We start from the raw sequence: 20,757 nt of genomic DNA on the forward strand, positions 1-20,757 counted from the left end.
AGTCTCTCCTCTCCTGAAACCCCACCCTCCTCAGACTCCACCCCCAAATCTTCAGGTATTTCCCAGTCAAGAGCTGACCACCATACTAGAGACATCCCTGCTTTCCCCAACCTCTCCACAGCTCTGTAGTTTCCTAGGAAGAGATTGGCTGCAATCACACATACTAAATAATGCACTTTCAGTCCACTTTCAATGCACTTTCCAACTGGATTTTACCGTGTGAACGGGCAAAATCCAGTTGGAAAGTGCCTTGAAGGTGGATTGAAAGTGCATTATTTCATGTGTATGATCGCAGACATTGTTAAACTAGATCAGATTTGTAATTTAGATATGCTTTAAAGCAGTAGTCCCCAACCTTTTTGGCACCAGGGACCGGTTTTGTGGAAGGCAATTTTTCCACAGACTGGTCGGGGGATGGTTTTGGGATGATACAGTTGTGCACTTTATTTTGGTGTGGTGGTTGTGTGCAGACTCTTATTTGGGGAAACCAGGTTTGATTCCCCACTCCTCCACTTGCAGCTGCTGGGATGGCCTTGGGTCAGCCATAGCTCTCGCAGGAGTTGTCCTAGAAAGGGCAGCTTCTGGGAGAGCTCTCTCAGCCTCACCCACCTCACAGAGTGTCTATTGTGGAGAGGAAAATAAAGGACATTGTGAGCCAGTTTGAGATTTGGAGTGGAGGGCAGGATATAAATCCGATGTCTTATTATTATTACTACTACATTGTAATATAAAAACTCACGGCCCAGTTCTAATAGGCCACGAACCGGTACCGGTCCACGGACTGGGGGTTGGGAATTCCTGTTTTAAAGAATGCTTCCCTCACCCCCAATTTGGTACAAAACAGAACACCAGAGAGTGCAAAACCTGGGCAGTGACTAGTGATGGCAAAGTTCTGAGATCCTTACATTTTCCTGAACTTGGGGCAGGGCCATAGTTCAGTGGTAGAGTTATTTGCTCAGCCTGCAGAAGTTCCCCGGTTCAGTCCCCAGCATCTCCAGTTAGAAGGGTCAAACAGCAGAGGGTGTGAAAGATGTCTGCCTGTGAGCTGCTGCCAGTCTGAACAGACAATGCTGAGCTTGATGGGCTGACGTTCTGGTTCAGTATAACGCAGTTTTGCAGTGAGTTCATGTGGAAATCTGGTCAGTTCCCCTCCCCCATGTTTTTGTGGAGATTCCTGGAAGAAAAAAGGTCAACAGAGCAGGAGGGAGGAATGTCAATCTATGGAGCTCTGCCCCATTCCAAATGAGGAAAGAAGAACCCTTAACCTTAGTAGGCAGGGGTTGGTAAAACTGTAGTACTGCACTCTGAGCTCTCTGCTCACAACCTGAGTTCGATCCTGGCAGGAGAAGAAGAACAAGGTATTGGATTTATATCCTGCCCTCCACTCCATATCTCAGGGTGATATCAGATGGTCAGTTTGGGGCGACCTAAAGCCGGCCGGAAATAGTGCACCCTGGAGCTTTCGGATCGCTCTTGAAAAGGGGCAGGCCATGGGCACCCAGGGAGCATCTGCAATGCTCATGCATCCTGTTTGTGGCTCCCTGGGCACTCTTCAGATGCTTCCCAGCCTTCCAGACAGCTGGGAGCCACCTCGGAGGCGCCCCAGCGAAAAGGCACCACTTTTGATGTGGTGCCTTTTTGAGGCGGGTGGATCGGCCCAGAGGATGGGGTGAGTACGGGATCAGGATGGCCACCAGATGTTGCTGTATGGACGGGTCTTTTCGGGCACCTTCTGAGGCGTCTCTGGGTCGGCCCAAAGTGCCGGTCTGTTAGCGGCCTCAGAATGGTTCACAATCTCCTTTATCTTTCTCCCCCACAACAGACACCCTGTGAGGTGAGTGAGGCTGAGAGGGCTCTCACAGCAGCTGCCCTTTCAAGGACAACCTCTGCCAGAGCTATGGCTGACCCAAGGCCATTCCAGCAAGTGCAAGTGGAGGAGTGGGGAATCAAACCTGGTTCTCCCAGATAAGAGTCCACACACTTAACCACTACACCATACTGGGTTCAGGTAGCTGGCTCAAGGTTGACTCAGCCTTCCATCCTTCCGAGGTTGGTAAAATGAGTACCCAGCTTGCTGGGGGTCAAGTGTAGAGGACTGGAGAAGGCAATGGCAAGCCACCTTGTAAAAAAGTCTGCTGTGAAAACATTATGATGCAATGTCACCCCAGAGTCGGAAACAACTGGTGCTTGCCCAGGGGACTCCCTTTACTTTTTTATCAGCAGCAAAGAGCACTTAATGACCAGAGAGTTTTGTGGTTCTCATTAACTGGAATTTAGAATATACAAGACTGTGATCACACGCACTAAATAATCCACTTTCAATGTGCTCTTTGGAACTGGATTTTACTGTGTGAAATGGTGAAGTCAACTTCCAAACTGTTGCTGAAGTGGATTGAAACGGCATTATTTAGCATGTGTGAAAATTAAAAAAAATAAAATAAAATCCAGTTGGAAAGTGCCTTAAAAGTGGGTTGAAAGTGCATTGTTTAGTGCATGTGTGATTGCAGCCTATATTTATTTATATCCTCATCTCTCTCCTCAGCGGGAACCCAAAGTAGCTTACATAATTTCCCCCTCCTCCATTTTATCCTCACAACACCCTTGTGAGGTAGGTTAGGCGGAGAATGTGTGGCTGGCCCGAAGTCATCCAGCAAGCTTTCGTGGCAGAGTAGGGATTTGAACCTGGGTCTCCCAGAGCCTAGTCCTACACTTTAACCACCCTGCCACACTGGCTCTTGTGCTGAGTGGCATCGTTTTCTACTGGGGACTGTGATTTCTTCCCATCTCCCATGTACATTCACATCCTTATCATGCCTGCCAAGGCTCCTCCGATTCGGTCAAGAGCTTCTTGTATATTGAAGCAGCTCCATGGCACAAAGGTAATGCAAGAAGTCTAGGGATCAGCCTCCTCTTCTTCTGGGATTAAAAAAAAAGGGGGGGGAGAATAAAAGGCTACCGATTATGGAATGTGCTGAAATCCTTCTTGGAACACAAAGCTCTGTGTTCTTCTCGCACACATGGGCATACCGCTTAGCATCCGTAAATTCCCCTTAATTATAAAATCCCATATTTAAAATTCAAATTTGATTATGCTAGATAAATAAATACATGCATAAAATATAGCTCACGCCCAATGGTTTGATTGAGGGCAATGTTTCTCAGATACTTGAGAATGATAATTAAATTTGAAAGCACAGGTATAATTAGTGGGGGGATAATAAAGCTTCCTCTCTCAGGAATAAGACTTGTTTCATCTCCCAGCCATCATCTGTGTGATCTGAGTACACACACACACACATTGATGGGAAATTACAAATTTTAGCTGGGTTCAAAGAAGGGCTCCAAATCACTACTATCAACTGGAGTAGAAACCTTTTTCTTTATCTATTGGCCATGAATAAGGAAAGAATCTATTCCTAAGAAAGTTCAAGACAGCCAGGGCTTTTTTTAAATAGCAGGAACTGCTTTGCATATTAGGCCACGTACCCCTGGGGAGGAAGATAAAGGAGATTGTGAGCCACTCTGAGATTCAGAGTGGAGGGCGAGATATAAATCCAATATCATCATCATGATGTAGCCAATCCTCCTGGAGTTTACAGTAGGCCCTGTACTAAGAGTCCTGTAAACTCTTCCCCAGTTCCAAGCCAGCAAGGGCCTTAAATGCAAGATCCAACACTTTGAATTGTGCCTGGAAATAGAAGGGCAACCAATGGAGATGTTTTGGCACAAGGGTAGGGCAGCTTCTGTATCCAGCCTCCCAACAAAAGCCTGACAGCCACAATTTGGAGTTTCTGGATAGTTGTCAAAAGTAACTGACAAAACTCATAGGCAAAAAGAAACATTGCCAATGGTAGCCAACAGGAAGAATTGAAGGGTGAGGACAGACGTGCTGGCGTTAGTACTCAATGTCACTTCCTGTGCAAAACCAGAAGTGATGTCATGCTATCGAGTACCAGTCTATACCAAGGAGATGATAATTCCTCCAGGGAATTATAAGGCATTCTTAAATGGAAAAAGGTAAGGGACTAGATTACAGGGGTGGCCAAACTGTGACTCGGAAGCCATGTGGCTCTCTCACACATTGTGTGGCTCTTGAAGCCCCCACCACCCCATAATTTCTCTCTTTAAATAACTTCTCCAAGCCAAGCCAGCCAGTGGCTTGGAGAATGCATTTAAAGTTAAAATTGCTTTCTTTCTAACTTTCCCTCCTCCCTCCCCAAATCTATTCTCATGCCTTCTTTCCCCTCCTCCTCTCCCTCCTTTCTTTCCTGCCTTTCAGCTCTCAAACATCTGGCATTCATGTTTTGCGGCTCTCAAACATCTAACATTTATTCTATGTGACTCTTACATTAAGCAAGTTTGGCCACCCCTGGACTAGAAGTTTGGTCTCTCTGGCTGTAGTAGAATCCCTTTTATGCTGATCAGGTTTTGTTGCTGACACTGAGAACGCTTTAGAGCAGGAGTCCCCAACCCCCGTGCCGTGGACCGGTCCCAGTCCATGGCCTGTTAGCAACCGGGCCTTGAGTTGTATAATTATTTCATTATATATTACAATGTAGTAATGATAATAATCCTTTGAGAACACACGCATAGCTGGTCTTGAGGACAAAAGGAGATTGAGGAAGAATCGCACTGCTACAGCACCAACCCTAAATCAGACTTTTCCCTGCAGCCACTGTGGCCGGACCTGCCTGTCCCGCATTGGTCTTGTCAGCCACCAGCGAGCCTGCAGCAGACGTGGACTATTGCACCCTTCTTAAATCTTTGTTCGCGAAGCCAAGCCGAGAGAGAGAGAGAGAGGGAATGATAATAATAAGATGACATTGGATTTATATTCCGCCCTCCACGCCGAATTTCAGAGTCTCAGATAGGGTTGCCAAGTCCAATTTCAGAAATATCTGGGGACTTTGGGGGTGGAGCCAGGAGACTTTGGGGGTGGAGCCAGGAGACACTGGGGTGGAGCTAGGGGGAGGGGGGGAAACGACGCCAAGGAGCGTGGCGAGCCGTCCCATCTCGGAGCGGGCGGCCGCTGCACTGCTGCCGCCTCTTCTCCACTCACCGTAGCTGCTCCTCCGAGATGGGCTCAGGCTGAGCCCATCTCGGAGGAGCAGCTAAAATGAAGCCGAGAAGAGGCAGCAGCAGCGCAGCGCCATCGCCCGCTCCTCCTCTGAGGTAAAATCAGAGAAGGGGAGGGTGGAGGCAGGCCAGGAGCATGGCGAGAGAAGAGGCGGCTCGCCGCGCTCCTTGGCGCCGTTTCCCCCCCTCCCCCGCTTCCATTTTTTTGGGGAGCGGGGAAAGAGGCTGGAAATCCTGGGGTCCCCCGCCAGGGTGGGAGGGTTGGGAAGCCTAGTCTCAGAGTGGTTCATAATCTCCTTTACCTTCCTCTCCCACAAAAGACACCCTGTGAGGGGGGCGGGGGGGCTGAGAGAGCTCTTACAGAGCAGCTGCCCTTTCAAGGACAGCTCTGTGAGAGCTATGGCTGACCCAAGCCCATTCCAGCAGCTGCAAGTGGAGGAGTGGGGAATCAAACCCGGTTCTCCCAGATAAGAGTCCGTGCACTTAACCACCACACCAAACTAATAGAAAGAAAGTGCACAATTGTATCACCCCAAAACCACCCCACCCCACCCTCAGTCCGTGGAAAAATTGTCTTCCACAAAACCGGTCCCTGGTGCCAAAAAGGTTGGGGACCGCTGCTTTAGGGCAATACACCCAAAATTCTTTAGAATGAAGCCTAAAAATCTTAGGATGAAGCCCTAATGCCATGGCATCATTTGGTTTTAAGCCAGAAGTGATATCATGAGCTCGCATAACTAGGGTTGCCTGCTCTGTGTGGGGAAATCCCTGAAGATTTGGGGAACGGAGCATTGGTAGGATGGAGTTTGGGGAGGGGACAGACCTTAGCAGGGTATTTCATAAGGTCCACCCTCCAAAGTAGCCATTTTCTCCTGGTGAACTGATCTCTGTCATCTAGAGATCAGTTGTAATAGTAGGAGATTTCCAGGCCACTCCTGAAGAAATAGTGCCTTCAGATTGTCATGAGAGTTCCTGTAGAGAAGAATTTTGAGCACAGGTTCTGCAAAAAGTTGGGTGACCAGAAGAAGTTCTCTTTTCGAAACATGCGTCAATCCAGGAGATCATGTCGCCATATCTAGTCACTTTTTTGCTAAAATACAAGATTGGTTCTGTGGAAATTATTGTCATACCCGACCAAATTTTGGGAAGAAAGCAAGATTTGTTCTTCGGAACTTTGAAATTGGTGCCTTGCACGTCTGTCATACAAGCCGTGTCTACTTTGGAGTCAGCACTCTTGGAGTGGACTTTATTGTAATAAGGGACTCTACACTAATTATACAGTTTAATAATTGTCAGTTAATATTTGATAGCTGTGTATGAAATTAGACGGTAATGCTGTAAAGATAATCTGATTAATCAGTGGTATTGTAAGTGTTTGCTCACAGTTTGGCTTCAATTGTTTTGCTCAATCTAGACCATGGTTTCCTATGTTTTGATAACACACACATGGAGGTCAGCAACCAACGATTCCCCCTTCCACTCCCTCCTGGCTTTTGAAGTGCACATGGGATAATTGCCAAAAGGCCCTGTTTTACTAAAGCCTGATATGCTGTTGTTGAGGCCGCTGCACATTTAACCTCCCGCCTCCTCTTTTCCTTCCAGTTGTGCGCAAAGTGGAAACCCCAGGAGGAACAGCCACCAGCGCAAGATCAACCAGCAGGAGGAAAGTTGTCAGAATCTGACGGACTTCACTCCGGCCCGCGTGCCCAGTAACTTGGACATATTCACGGCCTACAATGAAACGCTGCAGTGCTCTCATGAGTGTGTGCGGACACCCGTACCAGTCTATACCGAGGAGACGATACTTCCTCCAGGGGATTATAAAACATCCTTCAATGGAAATAGGTAAGGGACTAGAAGCTTGGCCTCTCTGGCTCCAGTTGAATCCTTTTTGATGTTGATCAGATTTTGTTGCCAACACCGAGAATGAGCTCTGTTTATTCCTCCCCCCAGAATATTTTATGCAGGTTCCAGGGCTTTTTTTTTAGCAGGAACTCATTTGCATATTAGGCCACACACCCCTGATGTAGCCAATCCTCCGAGAACTTACAGGGTCTCCTGTAAGCTGCAGAAGGATTGGCTACATCAAGGGGGGTATGGCCTAATATGCAAAGGTGTTCTTGCTACAAAAAACCCCCCTGGTGGCTTCCCTCAATCGTTGTGTCTGCCTGTACAAGAGGGTGCCAAATTCAAGAAGCAGGGGAAGGACAGTGTACTATCTGAAGTCTGACTGATTGCTGCCCCATATTTTTACTGCCATACAAAGGTAGAAGGTCACCGTGACCATCTCTGGTGACGTCATGGCAGTAATTGTGTAGACACGCAGACGTTAACCATTCTCAGCATGCGTGATCATCTTGTTGAATGTGTGTTTGTTGCTTATGTGAAAAGAGTCAAGTGATCTCCCCTGTCCCCCTTCCCAGGTTTGGCATTGTGTGGAGAATGCCTGGGCAGTTAGGGCTGCCAACCTCCAGGTAGGTTCTTGAGATCTCCCAGCATTACAACTGATCTCCAGTCCCCATGAACAGACTGGCTGCTTTGGAGGGTAGACATTGTACCCTGCTGAGGTCCCATCCCTCTGAAACGCCACCCTTTCCAGCTCACCCCCACATACCCAGAAATTTACTAACCTGGAGTTGGCAACACTAATAATTGTCTTTCTAGCTGCTCCTACAGTAGAATTTCCAAAAGACAAGGATTGTCAGCCTCCAGGTGGGGCCTGGAGATCTCCTGTTTTTTACAACTGATCTCCAGCAGGCAGAGATCAGCTCCCCTGAAGAAAAGGGCTGCTTTGAAGGGTGGCCTCTATGGCATTGTAGCGTGCTGAGGCTCCTCCCCTCCCCTCCCCAAACCCCACCCTCTCTCAGGTCCACCCCCAGAAGTCTCCAGGTATTTTCCAACACAGACCTAGCAACCCTACTTCAAACAGAAGTAGGAGCAGTTGTGTGGGAGAAGTCCTCTCTGGCACTCCAGGCCAATTTTGGGGGATCTCATGAGTGATTCAGCAAGAAGATTAGGCCTCCCCTCCTCCCCTCCCATTCCATCCCATGTAACTCAGACTTCTGGTAAACACTAGGTGTCTGGCTTTCTATATGATGGTAGCATGGTGGTAATGATAGGCAACCACCCTGTTGGTCTCAGCCATTTATTTCTTCAAAACTTGTCATGCGTGCGTGAGGAAGAAGTATCACCTTGCTTAAATTTGCATGAGGGATTCACCAGTGCCCTCTTGCTTTACTTTCTGAAGAGCTCTGTGTTACCTCCCGCCTTCCTCATCTGCATCTCACTCTAGAGGTTTGGTCCAGCGAGTCTAACTAAGCCCAGTTTTGCCATTTGTTTAATGTGAGAAGGGAGTGTATGTAACAAACCAACAAACTCTCCTGAGTCCTGCCTGGTTTGTAATTGCATCACACTCCTTGTAGGGAGGGCCAGAGAGAGATCCATGTGAGATTTCGAGCTCAATATATACTACTTGAAGCACTACTGTGTATCTGTCATCTGAATGGCCAACTTATCCTATGATAAGGCTGCTTCCCAGCCAAGTAGCTTTCGTTCACCATGAAATATCAGTCTGCTTCTGTAGGGCCAAACTGCATGCGGCTCTGAGGTTTTTGTTAGTGCTGTGCATTCGTGTGTATGTGTGTGTTTAAATCATGATTCCCCCAAGTTCAGGACAGCTAGTACTCCAGCGAGCGCCTAGATCTTCTCTGGAATCCTCCCCTAGCCCAGATTTCGGGCCCCTTGGTTCAGCCTTAGGTTGGAGAGATCCCATGGGTTGTGTTTTCTACTTGAAGCACTACTGATTGATCATGCCAAGAACCACAGGAAGCCTTCCTTCCTTCATTTTATTAGCCTACTCCTGTCTGTCCCTTAGCACCCTCTATTCTTTTAGCTCTAGTTTACATGCTAACTTTGCAGCATGGTTTCCACAACTCTGATGCTGGAGTCTGGAGACTGACAAATTGCAGCTGATCTCTAGACAACACAGGTCAGTTCTCTTGGAGAAAATCGCTGCTACAGAGGGGCCCTTCTGAGGTCCTTCCTCTCCCCAAACCCTACCCTGGAATCTCCAGGAATTTCCCCTCCTGGAGCAGGCAACCCTAGCTGACAAGTCTGAAGTTCTAAGTAATGTGGATTCCCTGATTACTGCATTTCCATGCAAGGTTACCTACACGATCCAAAACCTGGCATTACCAATAGGGAAGTAACAACCATGCCACAAATATAGCAATTAGTTAGATAGGGTTGCCAGCCTCCAGGTGGGGCCTGGAGATCTCCCGCTTTTACAACAGATCTCCAGCTGGCAGAGATCAGCTCCCCTGGAGAAAATGGCTGCTGTGAAGGGTGGACTCTATGGCCTTGTGCCATGCTGGGGCCCCTTTCCTCCCCAAACCCCGCCCTCTCCCGGATCCACCCCCAAAGTCTCCAGGTATTTTCCAACATGGACCTGGCAACTCTAGTTTGGCATGAGACTGCCTGTCCCCAGGTAGGGTAAAAGTTACGTTTGCATGCTTTGGGACTGCTGAGAACACTTTTTGCCTGGGCTTAAGGAAGTCCTATCCTGCAAAATTTGGGAAGACCTGGACAATTCTCACTGATGAATGGTGCAGGGATTTTATCCACCAGAAATGACTGCATGCAAGACAAATTATACACCAAAGCAAAGCTAGGAACCCAACTTTTATTTTTGGCTCAAACTTTGGAACAAATCTGCCGAAGGCAAAAAAAAAAAGGACACTGATTCTGCAGAGTCCCTTCTCTGCCTCTGAGGCACACACGCAAAACAACGGGGTTAGTAAACCATTCAAAACCCACAGTGTCTGGAAAGCTGGCAGGGGTTGCTGTGGCTGTTGGCTAGGCACCACGCTTGGCAGGCTTCCTGGCAGGCAGAGAATTGGCCAGGATTTTCAAACCATTTCATTGGATGTCCGTGCTTGTGATCTTTGACCATGAGCCCCAGCCAACCAATGCTGGGGAAGGCATTGGGGGTGGCAATTTAAAAGGCCCGTGTTCAGTGTGTGTCCCCGTCCTTTCTGTGAACCATTGGTGTCGCCGTTTTCCTGTCTTCACTCCTCTCTCTGTATTGCTCCTTGGCAGGTGTGCATTGGCTGGACAGGGTTCATTGCTGATTTCTTTTCATTATGATTTTTGTCTTAAGGTGATGCTTTGCTGGGAATTATTGGTCTCCGCACAGTCCTTCCTGATAGATCCCCAACAAAATGAACCTTTTTTGGCTGGGGAAACCACAGGGTACAGCCTCTCGGCTAGAGTTACCATCCTCCAGGTGAAGCCTGGCGATCTCCTGGGATTTCAGTTGATCATCAGACTACAGAGATCAGCTCCCCAGGAAAAAATGGCAGCTTTGGAGGGTGGACTCGATGGCATTGCACTCCAGTGAGGTCCTTCCTGTCCCTAAACCCTACCCTTCTCAGGCTGCACACCCCAAATCTCTAGGTTTTTCCCCACTCAGAGCTGGCAGTGCGATGCCTGGCTGCAAACCCACTGGCGCTATGGTTTCCAACTCTGGGTTTGGAAATATCTGGAGATTTGAAGGTGGGGAATGGGAGAGTGGAGTTTAAGATGGAGAGGGACCTCGGTAGGGAATAATGCCACACAGTCTACCTTTCGATGCAGCCATTTTTATTTTTTATTTTTGCTTCAGGAGAAGTGGAACAAATGTTTTAAACAAAAAAACAATCTATGTAGACTGGAGAACAGTTGTAATTCCAGATGTCCGACCTTCACCTTGAGTTTGGAAACCCAAGCTGGCACTGCAGAGGGTCACTGGGTCTCCAGACCCAACAAGAGTAAAAGCCAAAGCTGGAGAGAAATAAAAATCTTTATCTCCTTCCTTCCTTCCTTCCTTCCTTCCTTCCTTCCTTCCTTCCTTCCTTCCTTCCTTCCTTCCTTCCTTCCTTCCTTCCTTCCTTCCTTCCTTCCTTCCTTCCTTCCCAGTCGTTTGGCCTATATTCAAAACATCTCAGTGTAACTGTTCACGTTTTTATCTTAACACACCACTTCAGATTATTTTATTGGGGTGGGGTGGGGGCCCTTGACTCCTCTCCCTTTGCCAGGTCCTCCTGTGCAAAGCCAATAAGACCACGCAAAGCATTATTTTAACCTTCATGTCCCCCTCTCTCCAACTACACGATGATAAATGCTGGTTTTTGGCTGCAGGCCTACCTAGGCAGGCTTGCTTCCTGTATGTCCCGTATGGGCCCGTGCAAGTCCATTTTTCTGCTCGCTGCAGACCCTCCTCTTCCGATCGGCATCTAATTCCTGTGGCCTTTGTGTCTGAGAAATGGTTTGAAATCTCCTGCTGACCGGCCGAAGTCTGTTTTACTTCCTGGGGGCAGGGCAGACGCCATGTTCTATTTCCTGGTACGTACCTTCTCTTCAGCCCTTTTTTATTTTTATTTTTTTTAAATGCCCAAATTTATGATACATTTGCCTAGAGAGCACTTTTGTATAGCAAGATTGCCCTCGCATGCACACGTCTATCCAGCGGGGCCTGGAGATGCCTTTGGAATTACAATTGAGCTCCAGATGACAGAGAACAATTCTCCCGGAGGTAGGGTTGCCAGCCTCCAGGTGGGGCCTGGAGATCTCCCGCTCTTACAACCAATCTCCAGCTGGTAGAGATCAGCTCCCCTGGAGAAAATGGCTGCTTTGAAGGGTGGACTCTAGGGCATTGTGCCATGCTGAGGCCCCTCCCCTCCCCAAACCCCACCCTCTCCCAGATCCCCAAAGTCTCCAGGTATTTTCCAACACAGACTTGCCAACCCTACCTGGGAGACATGGCTGCTTCTGGAGGATGGGCACTATGGCGTTACACTCAGTTGTTGTCCCTCCCTTCTCTAAACCCTGTCTTCCTCAGACTCCACCCATGAATCTCCGGAACTTTCCCAACCAGGAGCTGGCAACCCTAAAAAAAGGGCCTTGCCTAGTTTTCACAGATGCTAGAGCACCTGAAAGTGCTTACTTGTTCCTTTTAACATCCCTGCAGATGATTAAAGCCATACAAGACCCCCGTCCCTCGCGTCAGGGCTGGAATGAATTTTGTAGTGATTTAATGCTTGACAGACTAAGATTTCCAATTCATTTAAATGATTGCACTGGTGGACTTTGATATTTCTTTTTGTTCTGTTCCTGTTTGAAGCTGCTTTGAATTGATTAGAAGTGAGGATTAATAGTTAATAGCATAATTAGCAATCAAAATTTCTCCTTTTGTCTAAAGAGAGAGGCCTTACAAACATTCCAGTTTCTTTTCCATCATCACAGGAAACCCCTTCTCTCTTCTTCACCACCAGCTTCTCTCACTCATCTCTCATCTTCAGTGATATCATTTCAGACTCCAGTAAGGGCAGGGGTTGGGGGGGGGGGGAGGCGAAAGAGCAGGAATCAGCTAGTGCAATGTAGCAGATTTAAGAGAATGAAGCTCTGAACCAAAAAGCTCCAGCCTACCAGCCATGGTGACTGAAGGGAACCTCCACATTCAGAGGCACTAATCCTCAGAATCCCAGAGCCAGGAGACAACATCAGGAGAAGGCCTTGTCCTCTGTGCCCTGTGGTCGACTCTCCAGGTTGGCCACTGTGTGAGACAGGATGCTGGACTAGAGGCACTATTAGTTTGATCTAGCAGGGCTGTTCTTATGTTCTTAATCTCTTCTCTCACCCGCTGTCATCAGACCCGTTATATATCCACCCCTATCTGTAATAACAGGATAAGAAAATCAGTCTACCTTGCCAGATTGTTGTAAGAATGGTGACAATATATGCAACACATTTTGGGGACTGGGGACTTAGTTATATAAATGCAGAGCACTGGATTCAAAGGGTCTTTATAGACCCTGTTATGACTACCATCTATCCTGTCTGTTTTAGCCCTAGGAAGGAAGGCTGGTTCTTACAGAGAGCAAAGTGACTCTCAGCCTTACCTATAAAATGGGCAAAAAAGAGGTTGTTAGGCAGGGCTTTTCTTGTAGTAGGAACTCCTTTTCATATTAGGCCATACCCCCCTGATGTAGCCAATCTTCCTGGAGCTTACAGGGCTCTTAGTACAGGACCTACTAGGGTTGCCAAGTCCAATTAAAGAAAAATCTGGGGACTTTGGGGGTGGGGCCAGGAGACTTTGGGGGTGGAGCCAGGAGACATTGGGGGTGGAGCCAAGAACAAGGATGTGACAAGCATAATTGAACTCCAAGGGAGTTCTGGCCATCACATTTAAAGGGACAGCACACCTTTTAAAATTCCTTTCTTCCATAGGAAATAATGAAGTATAGGGGCACCATCTTTTGGGGCTCATAGAATTGGACCCTCTGGTCCAATCGTTTTGAAACTTGGGGGGTATTTTGGGGAGAGGCACTAGATGTTATACTAAAAATTTGGTGCCTCTACCTCAAAAAACAGCCCCCCCCCCAGAGCCCCCAATACCAATGGATGAATTCCCTGTTATTCCCTATGGGAATCGTTCTCCATAGGGAATAATAGAATGCCCAGTAGACATTTCCCTCCCCCCCCACGCTTTCTAAAAGGGGGGAGGGCCTCCAAACCAGGGAATCCCCTGCCCCCTCCCTCACACACACACACACACACACACTTACCAGATCTTCTTCCGGAGAACTCTTGCTGTGAAAGTGAAAGCAAAAGAAAGGGCGGGGCTGTTCTCCCAAGCCCTTCCTGCTCCCTGCCCAGCCTTAAAGCGGCAGACATTTTACAAACGGCTCAGGAGCTCTATAATGAAGCCTACAGGTATGTTCTCCCCCCCCCACCCCCCACCCCCCGCTTCCCACTTCCTGAAGACCGGGAGATGAGGCTGCAAACCCAGGGGACTCCCGCCAGAGCGGGAGGGTTGGGAAGCCTAGGACCTACTGTAAACTCCAGGAGGACTGGCTACATCAAGGGGGCGTGGCCTAATATGCAAAGGAGTTCCTGATGCAAAAAAGCCCTGTTGCTAGGTAACCAGAACAGTGTTGCCAGTTGGAACCTTGGTTTCTGTCAGATAAAGGCAGGAGGGGCAGAGACCTTTCTGGGGCTGTTTTGGCCTTTGAGGGAGAACTTGTCCAGATGAGGTCTGGCAGAAGACTTCCATGGCTCACCCAGATCCAGCTGCCTGCTACTGTTCAGCAGCAGCCACCACATGAAAGCCCATTTTGTCCCAAGATCTGGGAGATGCAGGTTTAGATCCCTGTTCTGCTATGGAAGCTTGCTGGGTGACCTTGGCCAGTCCCGCACACTAAAGTAACTTCCAGAGTTGAAGTGGAACAGAATGATGTCAGCTGCTTTGGGTCTCCATTGTAGGGTTGCCAGCCCCCAGGTGGGAGCAGGGGATCCCCTGGTTTTTCAGGCTCCTGCCCAACCGCCAGCCAGCTGGCCAGCAGGGAGAAACCCCGCCCCCAACAGCCAACACCTGGTGCAATGTCCCCAGTGTAATGACATCATGTGGCAGTGACATCATCATGCTGGGGATGTTGTGCAATGATGCTGTGGTATTTTGAGCAAAACTCTATGAGTTCTTCCATGTGATGTCATCACTCTAGGGATGTCGCCCCTGTCAGTGGTTCATGTGCAGAGTGCAAAACAGAGAACTGCCACAAGGTAGACGCTAGGAAGAAACTGAGCCTCACACCAGCACCTAGTATAAAAGTAGTGTATTTACAGACTATATACAATACAACTAGTGCAGTGAATAACATGCAACTACTGGAAAGCTCCCTCCCATCCCCACCAGAGAGACGGTAGGGCCTGGCAACTCTGTGCTGATGGGTGGTCATATTAAATGTGGGTGAGAGAGAGGCATTAGTTAATATTTCCACTACTCTCTAAATTTAAACCTCTGGATAATTATCTGAAATTTGCAGATGCCATGCTATTGAAATACTTACTGGAAGATATTAAGAAGTCTGTAACTCAGGCAGTAGCAAAATATTGGGTTTTTAGCCATAAATAAGCGGAAGTTTTTAACAAAGTAGAGATGGTTAATAATGCCATTTTTAAGGTTTAAAATTGGTGGAATTTGAATATGAGAATGCTTTTATGTCGTCAGAAATTGTGGTCTGTGACTATGAGATTTTGTATATTGTGCTGGTCAATTGACTGTAATAAATTGTTGTTGTTGTTAAAAATGTGGGTGGGGAGGAGAGAAGGAAGCAGGGAAAGGTGAGGGCATGGGGACAGCCAGGAGCAGGGAAAATAGGAATCACAGGGAAGGGGGCAATGAGATGCCCTCTACCAGGGCTTTTTTGGTAGAAAAAGCCCAGCAGGGACTCATTTGCATATTAGGCCACACCCCCTGATGTCACCATTGTTTCACACAGGTTTTTTTGTAGAAAAAGCCCAGCAGGGGGCTTATTTGCATATTAGGCCACACCCCCTGATGTCACCATTGTTTCACACAGCATTTTTTTAAAAAGCCCAGCAGGGACTCATTTGCATATTAGGCCACACCCCCTGATGGCACCATTGTTCCACACAGTTTTTTGTAGAAAAAGCCCAGCAAGGACTCATTTGCATATTAGGCCACACTCCTGACACCAAGCCAGCCAGAACTGCGTTCCTGTTAAAAAAAAAGCCCTGCCCTCTACGAATCCTTTTAGGTTCCCTACCATGGAGCTGGGCCTGGCCCAGCAACAGGCACTGCACAACTTGACTAGACTTATCCTGAGAAGTTGCCAGAAGGATAAGAAGGAGAAAAAAAAACCCTGAATATGGGAGGACAGGAAAAGAAGGTTGGCTGGCAGGTGGAAAAGGAGAGAGGATTTGGGATCTCAGGGAAAGGATGGAGGATATCATTGAGGAAGGGAAAATTAGATGCCTTCCTGCAAGCCCTTGCTGGTCTCCCACTTGTGTTAAATTAACTTTGTGCTAGTGATTAATGGCTCTTTTAAATCAGTAAAACAGATAGCGTAAGTAATTGATAGGCTGACCAATGACCATCTTTTGTTTTGGTTTTTACGTTAAAAAAAATTGGCTTTAAGAATTAATGGCTTATAAATACCCATGGAACTTCATCAGAGGCACGGCCTGAAGATTCGGCTGGCAAGCCGTTTGTACAATCTCCCTGTTCGATTTAGCCGTTCTAGATTTAGGAATCGCGTTTAAAATTTCGATTATATATATATATTTCAATCTGCCCTGAGTCTTTGGAATGCATCAGTCCAAATAGATAAATCTGATTTTTTAAAAAGGGTGGAGGTACTGGTATGTGAAATTGCCCTAAATAAATATTTCCAAAGCAGTTAGTACAGCTCAAATGCTATCAAATGGATGAGGATAATCCAGGATGTAAGGATCTAATAAAGTCACAGTCTTGTTCCGCTTCTTTGGAGAGCAATTAAGCTGGAGGGGGGGGGGCATCCTGTCATCTGGATGATGCCACAGTCTTGTGACAGGTGCAGTCTCTTTTTAGGCTTTTGTCAGAAGCATCTCCAAGGCAAACCTGCAGATGAACCCATCAGTCTCAAATCCCCTTCTCTCATAAGAATTTGTTCTAAATTTACTCACCTACATTAAATGATGACTTGCTCCAAACTGCCTGTTTAACTTGTCCAATTGCTGAGAATAAGGGTTCCCAATCCCCAGGTGGGGGCAGGGGATCCCCCGGTTTGGAGGCCCTCCCCCCCGCTTCAGGGTCGTCAGAAAGCAGGGGAGGAAAGATCTGCTGGGCACTCCATTAAACTTATGAAGACCGATTCTCATCGGGTATAACGGAGAATTGATCTGTGGCTATCTGGGGCTCTAGGGGAGGGGGGGGTTGTAGAGGCACCAAATATGCAGCATATCATCCAGTGCCTCTCCTCAAAACACCCTGCAGGTTTCAAACAGATTGGACCAAGGGGTCCAATTCTATGAGCCCCAAAAGAAGGTGCCCCTATCCTTCATTTTTTCCAATGTAGGGAAGGCATTGAAAAGATGTGCAGCCCCTTTAAATGTGATGGCCAGAACTCCTTTGGAGTTCAGTTATGCTTATCACAACCTTGTTCCTGGCTCCACCTCCAAAGCCCCCAGATATTTCTTTAATTGGACCTGGCAACTCTACTGAGAATTGTGAAAAAAGAGGAGGGAAGAGGTAGAGCTGGATCAGTGTGGTCAGGCACTGCCTCTGGGTGTGGTCAGATGAGCACTTTGTTCTGTTGCTGTTGCCTCTCCCCAGTGGATTTAAAGTGCTTGTCCAGACATCTGCATCTGTCCTCCATTCCCCTCTCATCAGCCATCCAGCCTCACTCCCAGCTACAGTTGCAAAGTCCCCTGTGGCCTCCAGTGGGAGACTTTTTTGGGGTGTGCATAATGCGAGTGGCACAATGACATCACTTGCAAGTGACATCATTGCACCAGCAACATCGCACGCTGGCTGCTCTAGGAGCTTCCAGGAAAACTATGGTTTCCCTAGACACTCAAGCAGTTTGGGAGGGAAACTCAATTTCCCTCCCAAATTGCTAGAGCGTCTGAAAAAAACATAGAGTTTTCCTGGAAGCTCCTAGAGCGGAAAGTGACGTCATGATGCCAGCATAGGTTTGCCAAGTCGAATTCAAGAAATATCTGGGGACTTTGGGGGTGGAGCCAGGAGACTTTGGAGGTGGAGCCAGGAGACATTAGGGGTGGAGCCAAGATCAAGGCTGTGACAAGCATAATTGAACTCCAAAGGGAGTTCCGCCCATCACATTTAAAGGGACAGCACACCTTTTCAGTGCCTTCCTTCCATAGGAAATAATGAAGGATAGGGGCACCTTCTTTTGGGGCTCATAGAATTGGACCCCATGGTCCAATCATTTTGAAACATGGCGGGTATTTTGGGGAGAGGCACTAGATGCTATACTGAAAATTGGGTGCCTCAAAAAACAGACCCCCCCCGGAGCCCCAGATACCCATGGATCAATTCTCCATGATTTTCTATGGGAATAAATCTCCGTAGGGAATAATAGAGTTCCCAGCAGACATTTCCCTCCCCTCCCCCCGTTTTCTGACGACCCTGAAGCGGGGGGAGGGTCTCCAAACTGGGGGAATCCCCTGCCCCCACCTGGGGATTGTCAACCCTAGACCAGCCTGAAAGACTTCCTGCCTCTCTTGGAGGCCTCCTCAGAAGTGCTGCTTCCAGATGGAAGGGGAAGGAGGAAGACTAGGCCAAAGCCTTGCCTAGAGTTTAAGACTCTTCCGGCCAACTCCCAGACAAGCACAGGCCTAGGTTTGCCAAGTCCAATTAAAGAAAAATCTGGGGACTTTGGGGGTGGAGCCAAGAACAAGGATGTGACAAGCATAATTGAACTCCAAGGGAGTTCTTGCCATCACATTTAAAGAGACAGCACACCTTTTAAAATGCCTTTCTTCCATAGGAAATGATTAAGGATAGGGGCACCATATTTTGGGGCTCATAGAATTGGACCCTCTGGTCCAATCGTTTTGAAACTTGGGGGGTATTTTGGGAAGAGGCACTAGATGCTATACTAAAAATTTGGTGCCTCTACCTCAAAAAATAGCCCCCCCCCCGAGCCCCCAATACCCACAGATCAATTTCCTATTATTCCCTATGGGAATCGTTCTCCATAGGGAATAATAGAGTGCCTAGTAGACATTTCCCTCCCCCCCCCACGCTTTCTAAAGGGGGGGAGGGCCTCCAAACTAGGGAATCCCCTGCCCCCTCCCTCTCACACACACACACACTTACCAGATCTTCCTCCGGACAACTCTACTTCCTGTGAAAACGAAAGCAAAGAAAGGGAGGGGCCGTTCTCAGAAGCCCTTTCTGCTTCCTGCCCAGCCTTAAAGGGGCAGACATTTTGCAAACGGCTCAGGAGCTCTACAACATGAAGCCTAAAGGTATGTTCTCCCCCCCCTCTACCCCCCACCCCCGCTTCAGGAGTTTTGAAGAGCGGGAGATGAGGCTGCGAACCCAGAAGTCTCCCGCCAGAGCGGGAGGTTTGGGAAGCCTATGCCAGCAACGTCAGGAGGGGGTCCCACCGCTGGCCCAATGTGGGCCAGAGGCTTGGGGATCTCCTGAGCAGGAGAACCCCCGCCCCACCCAGGAGCTTGGCAATCCTACCCTCAACTTTCCCAACACTGGATAAAGTCCATTGTTTTTTGCTTGAGCCAGTCTAACTATGCACTTCCAATGTCTGATCTCTCCATAGTGCACTTGAACCCTTTAGGAGGTCTCACTTCCACTCCCTGGCCACCATTCCCCCCCTCTGCTGTTAACAATGTGTGCATGACTGCATATTTGCCCAACGGTGTAAAGCAGACTTTTTAAAAAACAAAGCTGCCCTCCCAACCTCTCTGTGGTGACTGAACAGTGGCAGTCAGTGATCAGTCTGATTGCATTTAGAAATCAGAGGTGTGCCCAAGCTTGTAGTGTGACTGTTCCCTCTGTTTAGATGTGTGGCCAATTGCTAATATCTCTGAGGGAAGGCAAAATGTCTTCCCTGCCCAGATTAATAATAACTGGATGTACAGAAGGACAACTGAGAGGGGTTGTATGTGAGCCTAAGATGGCTGGACATTTGGAATAATCAAATTTTACTTCATACAGATCAGGGGGTATAGTGATGGTAATTCATAGTGTAGCAGTTGAGTTCAATTCAACCCCATCACTGAGAGGCAGTTTGGTGTAGTGGTTAAGTGTGTGAACTCTTATCTGGGAGAACCGGGTTTGATTTCCCACTCCTCCACTTACAGCTACTGGAATGGCCTTGGGTTAGCCATAGCTATCACAGGAGTTGTCCTTGAAAGGGCATCTGCTGTGAGGGCCCTCTCAGCCCCACCCACCTCACAGGGTGTCCGTTGTGGGGGGAGAAGATATAGGAGATTTTAAGCCTCTGTGTCTCTGATTCAGAGAGAAGGACGGGGTATAAATCTGCAGTCTTATTCTTCTTCTATATCTTACTACTGTTATATGCTGGGGTATTTTTGTGGGGAAAGCCCAGCAGGAACTCATTTGCATATTAGGCCACACACCCTGATGCCAAGCCAACCAGAATTGCATTCCTGCTCAAAAAAGACAAGGGGAAAAAACAAAATTTCTAGAAAATGTTCCCAGTTCATGGTCATCCCACTGTGAATAATGACAATGCAAAACTAGTACTTTTCCTTAAATTTTATGGACTATTACTCCATTTTTTCAAATAATTTTTTTCTCTTAAAATCAGTATTTGTGTGAGCATTTGCCGTCTGCCAATTTTTCCCCAATGAAGCTTGCTAGAGATTAAAGATGATTTCAGTTTTCTTGTGCTCGCTGTTTCAATCCAGAATCCCAGCATGTTTTGATTTCATTTCTTCCTTGTGACATATGAAACCACAGTTCTTTGTTTTCACACAGTTTCAAGCATGCTCTTATGATTCCTGACTCTTGTGAGAGTTTGGACACCATTTTGTTTGCCCGGACTACAGTCAACAAGAAATGGTGGCTCAACTTTTATGAGAAGGAATCTCAAGAGACTTTAGGAATTGTCATTCAGAGCTTTCCAGCGAGGAGGTAAAAAGAATAATCTTATGGTGGCATACACAATGGGATGTTGTCACCACCCTCGTTATAGAACTGTCCTGTTACTATTTTTTTAAATATTTAACATATTCTTAAGATAAAAATATTAAATATCAAAAAATTAAATATCAATATATCTAATTCTCAGCACTGTTCCATCTGTGGATACTTAAACCAAGAGAGTAGAGTCATGAACAGAAAGACAGTTG

The 20,757-nt window shown here is 47.5% G+C and overlaps 1 protein-coding gene across 3 annotated transcripts in view; it reads left to right on the top strand.

Annotated features, from left to right (window-relative positions):
• AJAP1 (adherens junctions associated protein 1) overlaps positions 1–20,757 on the top strand; it is a 189,029-nt gene that overhangs the window by 151,282 nt on the left and 16,990 nt on the right. Inside the window, exons 4-5 of one of the 3 annotated variants that reach the window (XM_060259498.1) lie at positions 6,679–6,921; positions 11,327–11,457. In XM_060259498.1, the coding sequence (XP_060115481.1) occupies positions 6,679–6,921; positions 11,327–11,399 (316 nt within the window). In that variant the 3' untranslated portion in view covers positions 11,400–11,457. Of the gene's footprint in view, positions 1–6,678; positions 6,922–11,253; positions 11,458–20,757 lie in introns of those variants that run through there. The other 2 variants (XM_060259500.1, XM_060259499.1) reach the window with 2 other exon arrangements.

Source organism: Heteronotia binoei, chromosome 18 (genome assembly GCF_032191835.1).
Source record: "Heteronotia binoei isolate CCM8104 ecotype False Entrance Well chromosome 18, APGP_CSIRO_Hbin_v1, whole genome shotgun sequence".
NCBI lineage: Eukaryota > Metazoa > Chordata > Lepidosauria > Squamata > Gekkonidae > Heteronotia > Heteronotia binoei.